This window comes from Cyprinus carpio, chromosome B10, assembly GCF_018340385.1.
Source record: "Cyprinus carpio isolate SPL01 chromosome B10, ASM1834038v1, whole genome shotgun sequence".
NCBI classification, from domain to species: Eukaryota; Metazoa; Chordata; class Actinopteri; order Cypriniformes; family Cyprinidae; genus Cyprinus; species Cyprinus carpio.
Window position 1 is genome coordinate 5,240,494 of NC_056606.1, and position 9,424 is coordinate 5,249,917.

At 36.7% G+C, this 9,424-nt stretch overlaps 1 protein-coding gene across 1 annotated transcript in view; it reads left to right on the forward strand.

Annotated features, from left to right (window-relative positions):
* Window positions 1–1,120: 1,120 nt before the first annotated feature.
* Window positions 1,121–9,424, forward strand: part of sh3bp2 (SH3-domain binding protein 2) — a 17,232-nt gene continuing 8,928 nt past the window's right edge. Inside the window, 2 exon segments of the mRNA XM_042732190.1 lie at window positions 1,121–1,424; window positions 8,853–8,992. Coding sequence (XP_042588124.1) covers window positions 1,339–1,424; window positions 8,853–8,992 — 226 coding nt within the window. The 5' untranslated portion in view covers window positions 1,121–1,338.

Genomic DNA, 9,424 nt, shown 5'->3' on the forward strand with positions numbered 1-9,424 from the left:
GTTTTTGAGAACAGAAGTCAAGGGTCAAGAGCCCAACTAAAGCAAACACTGATCTCTAACATGGTTACTTCAAATGAAACAATAAATCAAAATCTAAACATTAGTTCATTTTCTCAATAAGATATTCTGTAGACGTCTGACAGAAATAAAGTCAGTTAGTTATTAATAAGTGGGAGCTGGTGATGCTTTTTTGTGGGGTTTTTTAAATCGATTTGAGAGATTTAATTATTTATTTCAGTTAAGGTCATCTAAGGCTGTGTCTGAAGTCAGTTGTAGTATTTCTCGTGTTTCTCTTTTCTCAGCAATTCTGTTTTAACAGCAGCTGTTCATCACTAATGCTCAATCAGCACTTAGTAATCATTTAAATTTACTTAATTGCAAAGTTTTAAAATTTACATGGTTTAAAATCAAGGCAATCTGTTACTCAAATGGTTTGAGTTAAGTTACTTGTCGGGTTTTACAGTGATATAACATAGGCAACAGTGTGTTTATAAAAAGGAAGTAAGAAAAGGCTTTGTTTACCTGTGGGAAAACCTGTATTTACCACATGCTCAGAACCCTGACCATATATGCCATAGGCATTCAAAATTCAAAAGTATTTATTTAAAAAACAAAGGCTATTCTTTGTAGTTAGGTGCTTGCTAATTGGTCAAAAAGTTTTGAGAATTTTGGATTTTGTTGCTCATTTCTGTGACAAATGTAAATCTTATTACTTAGAAAAGTAATAGGACACGTTTGAGTTATAGTTCATGTAGCTGAAACCGTTTCAGAAGACTCGCATGTCAAAATGTAGTAGTTAAGATTAGGGTTTGTCATTCAAATCTCTAAGCTTAAAATGAGCAAGTGATACTAACCACTAACGGATGACTGTCTATTTCGCACTCAACCGTGTAGTTTCTCACAGCACACTTCTGTTTTCAGACATTGGTAGTCTTTGGTAACATGGATGTACTGTACATAGAGGCCTACAGGCTACGAGATATTTCTAGGAGTCAACAAACTCTGTTGCAACTTGTCAGACTAGTCGCCCGACATGTAATTTCATGTTTTAAAAAAGGTGGAAAGTCCCTGCCAGTAAATTCAAGTCCTGAGAACTTGGCCAATCAGTTTGTCCATACAGCCACCAAAAGGAAGTGACTTTGTGACACAGAAAAAGACTGCGCCAATGTGGGCCCTGAGAGGAAATGACTTGCACTGTGCGTGAGCCTGAGATCACAGGCCGTCAGCGCTCACCCCCACTCTATCAGTCGTGCCTGAACCCTCAACAAACTCGCTCAACTTCCGACTGTACGCCACGCATCAACCAGAGAACATGGTGACAAACACCAGCCAGTACCAATGGCTCTTTCTGTGAAAAAAAATCGCTCCTATGGTCATTTGCAGCAGTCGCATGCGAAGATGTGCATCCAAGATTTCTGTAACAAGTAAGTATGCGGGTTTCTTTGCCTTTGTGCTTTTCGAGTCCTCCTAGAAATCCATAATCTGATAGTCTGTGACTCCATTAATGATGGTATTGATTATTTGCTTTTTTTTTTTATTTGACTAGTGCTTAAAATATTACAATTGCCAAGCTATTGCAAAACGGTTAGTAAATCCCACAAGTATGAGGATTACTGCATTTTGTGGACTAGACCAAAAAGTAAATGTGATTGTGATTTCATGTCGATTTTAAGAAGTACAGTGAAACGTGGGTAGTTTGTGGTGATGGACTGAAGCGCACCCACATGGTGCCCACAAAACACAGTAGTGCTTATTAGTGTTGGCCACATATAATCTGTAGCTTGACTCCAGATAAAATGAAAGATGTGGATTGAATGTAAAGAAAATGTCCTTGTGTTTTTTCATTCATACTGGTTTTTGCAGGGAAAACCCCTACCATACTCAAGGCCGCAAAATGTACTTTACACTACACCTTTACGCTAAACTCCTACCTTGTGTAAAATGTGTTTACATGACCTTTTCAGTCTGGATGCACATGCATCCATATGGGGCGCATCAACTGACTGTGAAACGATGTTGTTATAACTAACCTGTGTGGGCAGATGTTTGAGACAACGTCATGTGCCATTGATGGAGGCTGGTGTTTCATGCGTATGTCATTCTGTTTTATTTTAACAGCCTTTCTGCCGGTTTTAAAGTGTATGTGCCCCATTGGAGGCAGGAAATGCAGGAAGGTGTAGAGCAGAACAAAAATCATACGGCAGCGCTGCCCACAGACTCTTTCTTACCTTTGGTCTGTCAACATGCATTAACAAAAGAGAACAGCACCTAAACCTTATCTGGTCTAAACATGATTTTTTGTAGCAGCGCAAAGTCTGTCCACTCTGTACTTGTTTATTTTGCAAAGAAACTGGTCTGTTTAAGTTGAAGGTCCCATTTAATGTTGTCGATGAAATGACGAAATTCCGCCATTTAACAGAAATTCCACGATCAGGAATTCAAGGGCGAAAGCTTTCCCCACACAGATGTCACAACAGGTCGATGTGAAAACTGCTTATTTTGAAAGCGACTTATGGGTGCACAGAAAATAATAAAATAATCTATATATATATTAGATATTTGGGGTAGAAATACTTAAAGGAAATCCAAAGTTATCTTATATTTATCAAAATGTCATTTTAATTCAATGTATTACTTGCCTCATTTCTCGTAATGTGAAATTTAACTAGCCCAATTCTAAGTGAAAATTGTTTTGACATAAATTCTATAGTGTGTGCACTGTGCTGCATACCTGATTATCATATTAAAAACAAATAGACCTTTTGCCATTAAATTTTGTGTACTAAGGTGACACACACATTAGACTTTTAGGAAGAGACTGTTTGATGACGGGGAAAGACCAGAATGGGAAAATTACTCTGGACCTGCACATCCAGGGAATAGTTGTAACGAGAAAATAATTATGGACAAGTAGCAGTTATAGTGGAATGTACCGATCTCTAAGTGTACTTACTGTACTGCTAATAATTTCATGCCCTACCAACAATCCTGATTAGTTCATCCCAGAATCACTCGGTATACCACATAGGTAAACATACAATATGTGAACTACTTTTAACAGGTGTTTATTGTGACACTCAGCTGTGCGTAACACATTTAAACCCTGTTCAATTTTTTTTTTTTTTTTTTTTTTGTTTTTCCAGGGGGATTTACACACTGACTAAAGACTAGACAACTAGTCTGCTTAAAGTGGACTATCAGCATCATTGGATGCTGACTAGAAGATAAAAAAAAGCTAGTGTTATGAGCTGTTATCTGTGCTTTGGTGTTGTAGTAGTTTATGAAGGTCTCAGCTTCTTACTTGCCTAGTAAGGCAGTTAAAGTGTGACCGACACCTCTCCATGTTCTATCACTAACAAAAACAGTCTTTAATGCACCCACATCTTAAGAGCAGGCTCAAGTTGGGCATTGTGGATGGAACTATTGTTACAAAGGTCTCAAGCAGTAAAGAGTCTTGTGTGGAAAAAGTCTGACAAGCAACTGATGTACAATTTATCATGGCTCTCATATAGTGGAAAATTTATACTCTTTACTTTACAGAATTCATGGTCTTATTGTGAAAGTGTATTTCAAGGAAAGAGACTTTTACACACAGGATACGCTTGAGCTCAAATTGTAATAACTGCACTGCTTCTAAAGAACTTCAATTCTTACATTTCTACAAGAACTTTACACTGTCATCATAATAATGTGGGTGGGAAAATGTTTTAGTTCCCTTCCTCTTGTGGACTGGCTGACTTGAACTCTTGTACTTTCAAGAAGGGGGAACATAAGAGTGAATATTGTGGTTGTGTGTGCATTCGTGAATTCCTCCAAGACAACCATATTTATTTCTTCCATATTTACTTCTTCATTTCACACATTTCTGATGGTAGTATGCATGTTATTCTACACACACACATACACACAAAAAAAAATTACAAAATGACTATTAATTATTACATTAGGCTCCCCCCTCTGAAAGCAGTGTGGCTCATTCACATTACATTAAGCCCACTTTTCATGATCCATTTAATTCCCGATGGATAATCCAGTTCTGTGCTAAATTGTACCCCTCTGAAATGCCTCACATTTTAAAAATAAAACGTAAACTGTGTTTGACCTCTTAGCACTTCATGCTGATCAACACATGAAGTTAGGTTTCTAAATGACCAGGAAGTTGTTTGAACGAGGCTAAAATCTTCCCCACCCCACCCTGTTTTTTGTTACAGTTTCTACCAGGCATGACTGTCTATGTCTGAATACCCGTCTGTGTTTATGTTATTCTGGAGATTTAAGATTAATATTTCATAGCTTAGAGTAACCCATGTGTTTGTTTGCAGTGGCGGGGCGTTACTGGGTCATTCTGAGTAATACTTGAATACTTGACTAGTTTTTTATTTTTTATTTTTTTATTTTTAGCTATACTTTATTTTAAGGTGTCCTTATTACAATGTACTTATAAAAGTAAATAATGAGTATTATTAATGAAAAATGTGCTCTTACCATAATGGATTGGGAATTAGTTGAATTTACGATTTCCAAACTATTTTATAATAATTATAATGCCCGACATGGTAAAACGGGACACTGTAAAAATATGTTCCACTTTATTTTAAGGTGTTCTTGTTTACAGTGTTTTAATTTTACATTAAGAACTGCGTAATATTCATAAAAACTACATGTACTTATTATATGGTTAGGGAACAAAATTAGAGGGTTTGGCTAGGGTACTTGAGAGATTACAGTACTGTTTTATGTACATGTTAAGATGCTTGAGGAGCATTTTTTTTTTTTTTTTTAAAAATGACTTCTAAGACTTCAGATAGTCTTAAAAGAAAAGAAACACTATTATACTGAGTTGCACAAGTGTCACAACCAAACAAACCATGCCTCTATCTTGTGTTAAATGACACCTGATGTCGATCATGGTTGGCAACATTGAGGCAACAGAGATGAACAGACAAGTCTGATGGTTGCAGTGATGTTGCAGACTCTTTTTAAAATTATTACAGCAACAACTTGAAACCGCAAGAGAAAGAAGAACTTCTATAAGAAGGCATGCGGCGTTCCAGAGCTCCGATGGAATTAAGAATACTGTTGCTAGTCCTTTTAATTTCCTTGGAAATAAAGTCTGTAAGAATGTCAAGAGCATTTTTATGACAGGTGCCACACTAAAGCTTCTAACTTAACTCCTAAAAAATAAGAATCCCTTTGCCACAAGCACGCTCCTGGACCGTAATTCTTTGGTCGGATATTATAAAGTCATGATGAGATGCACTATACTTTACCATTACACTTTATATTTTAGGTCATGAATTGTCACAAGGGATTCTAATCTCCCCACTCCCACCCAGTGTTAGACTCTTTCCTCGGTTCCCAGCTGTATCTGCTTTGGCTGCACCTCCAGGCGTCCAGTATGTACCACACAGCCCAGAGGGGCTTGAACTTGCCTAAGGAAATGTAGTGTTTCCTGTCCCTTCTGTGTCCTGGCGGATACCCGGTTTTTGCTGGAGTTTGGAGATAGATGGAATTCTGTGGTGAGACGGCATGTCCTCAAACTCTTGAAGCTCTCTGGTCTCTGGCAGTCTGTTGAGAGAGAGTAAAGCAGTGCAGAGCATCAGAAAGCTGGGTCAGCACAAGGTAAGCGGTGGGTGGGACATGGCACGCTTGGGTGGTGTTTGGAGAAGTTGTTTGGAGGTGCGTGTTTAGGGAATGTTACAAATTATGTGGTGTTAGTGATCACAAAATACTTCATGTGTATATTCCTGGGAATACGAGCTAAAAATGCGAACTGAAATTGTGGATGTTGTAGCAGGAATTTGTTTTGGTTTCCATGTGACTTGTTATGTTTTGGATGGCTTTTGTGATTTTTCATTGTTTATGATCGTCTGGGTTTGCTCACTTTGTTTAAAAGAATGTATTTTAATTGGTTTGCTTGGGTGATTCTCTATGTCCTGGTTCGAGTAGTATTATCTTTTTACCATGTTGAAGGAGAGAGTTATACGATTTAATGAGATTGCATGACTTTTCTAGATCAATAGAAATATTTTTAAACACTTTTAAAATTAGGTAACTTCATATATCCAGGTTTTCCAACCATGATGTTTCAAAGGAGAACATGTTATTGAGTAACGGCTTGATTTAAATAGGTAAACATCTTGTGTTTGAATTGTTTATTTTAATGTTTGTTTATCTTATTTTAAACTATTTTAAGTCATCTTCACACCACCTTGGAGGTTTTTTTTTTATATTATTTACATCAATATATCCAGACTTATGGAAATGGTGTGGTATTTCAACATTAGCTCTTAATTGCTCCAGTGATTATATATATTTTGAAAGCTAAAGGAAGATATCATGACCCTGATTCCAAAAAAAATATATAAGTAAATAAAATAAAGCAATAAGCCCCAAGAAGCTGTGGTTTACAGTGAATTTATAAATTCTGTTATGAATTCAGTAAATAAAGTTATAAATTCACTGTAAACCATGGCTTCATGGGGCTTATTGCTTTTATAAAACGGTTGTTCCATATACGTAGTTAGGTGTTTCACAGAATAAAACAGAGCAAATACAAAGTGTAATGAGGTAAATAATAAAACAGTATTCTTCCACCAAACAATGTAGTGTCCCAGAATATACATTTGTGGTGTTCCCAACACAAAGTGGTTGCCGAGCAACACACGAGACTTAACAACAGAAGGTGTATGTTTGCAGTGTAAATTACAACAGCTTCGAACACGACTCAACCAATCAGAATCAAGGAAACGGAACTATCTGTTTTATAAGGTAGGAATTTTGTCCATTGGCTTTTCGATATTAAAGATCTGGTGCCAACAAAAGTTTCTGATTTCTTAAATAGTTTGTTCATCGTGGTAATATTCACACGTGAACTCAACATTTATAAAACGCTAAATGTAGATTTTGCATTTTCTTGAAACTGGTTGCATGATTTCAATGTACCATCACTTTCTATATAAAAAAAATATTTTTCCACCGAATGTTTGAGTTAGAAAAGTTTTAAGAGCCTGATTTAAAACACCATGAGGATGTGATAAGTGATGAGTGATGTGAATGCGTTCATCTGTTCAGCTTGATGGCATTAATGGTCGTGACGATCTGTAGTGACAAAATTTTTAGACACTTGTTAGCAACCTCCTTTTTTCATGATGACTAAAAAGCTTTAAAAATAATCACAAGGGCGTATAACTTACTAAATTTATGTTGTAGAAGAAAATGGGGAAAATATCTCGGCTTGTGTTCACAGCACAGACGTTATTATCAGGCATTTGAATAAAAACACTTGTCAGGAAAACGAATTGACTTCAGGATGATGAAGCTAGAAGTGATCAAAAATACTGTACGATACTTGCAGAGGGACATTGTTCTGGTTTATTTCATCAGTACATAGAAAGAAGTGCTCTTGTATCTGCCACCATTGTACCCCGACCTTCGTTTAGTTAGGTTTCCATTTGTTTACCACTGATACTGGAAGAAGAGTAAATCCTGTGTACATATAGGGCCTACCTTTCAGTAGAGATGCCCAACAGTACGGAGTGATGTAAATAACAGGTCTACAAACCTAAAAGATAAAGTTCATTAAAGGGATAGTTCACCCAAAAAAGAAAATTCTGTCATTAATTACTCACCCTCATGTCATTCCAAACCCGTAAGACCTCTGTTCATCTTCAAAACACAAACTGAGATATTTTTGATGTAATCTGTGAGCTCTCTGACCCTCCATAGACAGCAAGGGTCCTTACATGATCAGTGTCCAGAAAGGTAGCAAGGACATCGGTAAAATAATCCAATGTGACATCAGGGGTTCAACCGTAATTTTACGAAGCTACGAGAATACTTTTTGTGCGCTAAGAAAACAATAATATTTATTTCAGCAATTTCTCCCCGAGTTACTGTCTTCCGTACATAATGTAATTCAGCGTAATGTTTAAATGTTAAACGTTGTTTCCGTTCAGTAGAAAGCATGCGCATGCTGGACATAAACGGCGCTGATTGCGCTGCTTACGGTTCTGGGGTACTCTACCCAAAATAGCGGAAGACGGTAACTCGGGGAGAAGAATTGTTAAATAAATGATGTTATTTTTGTTTTCTATCGTCCACTAAAAGTATTCTTGTAGCTTCGTAAAATTAACGGTTGAACCCCTGATGACACATGGATTATTTTACCGATCTCCTTGCTACGTTTCTGTGCCTTGATCGCGTAAGGACCCTTGCTGTGTATATGGAGGGTCAGAGAGCTACTCAGACTTCATCAAAACTATCTTAATTTGTGTTTCTGTCCATGAACAGAGGTCTTACGTGTTTGGAACGACATGAGGGTGAGTAATTAATGACAGAATTTGTGGGTGAACTATCCCTTTAATATTTGATTTTGAAAGTTATATTTTTAAAAATAAAGGTTCTTTACTGGCGTATATATAGTTCCGTGAAGAACAATGGAAACTTTCCATTACACAAAATGTTCTTCAGTGGAAAGAATTCTGAATTTGAATTTTTTAAAGGTTCTTCATACTAAGAAAAAAAGGTTCTTTTAAGAACTGTTGACTGAAAGGTTCTTTGGGGAACCAAAAATGGTTCTTCTAATCTATGGCATCGCTCTTTTGGAAGCTTCTTTTTTTTTTATTTTTGTTGGTGTTGTGTTTTGTTTTATTAATTTAGTTATGTGATGTGATTTTTCTATTAGCTGTGATTTGGCTTTAGGCTTAAGATGTTTTGGTAGTTGTTACAGCAGGGCTAGTGTGTTCTGGGTGGTTGTTGCTAAGTGGTTTCTAGAGTGTTCTGGGGTAACCGTTGAGTATGAGGCTAACTAACATTGCCAATCAAAAATAAACCTTTATTGTTTCTTACAGAAACATGGCTGCTACGCCGGTCTCCTGGCCCATTCCTATGAGGGCTATCGGAGCTCAGAATCTGCTCACCATGCCGGGAGGAGTCACCACATCTGGATATCTGCACAAGAAAGGGGGCAGCCAGTTCAGCCTGATGAAATGTGAGTTTAGCACGGCCCATTAGAATTTATCTGTCAACAGACAAAACATCAAACATACATTAACATTAGTTAAAGGAAAAACATGACTGTCTCTAATTTAAATGCATAGTTCACCCAAAAATGTAAAATCTGTCTTCTTTTATTCACCTTTTCTTTCATTCCGAACCTTAATGACTTTCTTCTGTGGAACATAAAAGATGATATTTTGAAAATGTTGTCAAACAATAAGAGTTAACTGGGTTCAGTGTCGGTTGGACCCCATTGGCTTTCACTGTTAGTGCAAACAATAATTAAAACAGAAACATTCTCTAGACAATTCTTGTTTGTGTACTGTGAAAAACATAAATTCATGCATTTATGTAATAACATGATGGTGAATAAAAAATAACTAAGTTTTCATTTAGGGGTGAACTGTCTCTTTAAAGGAATATC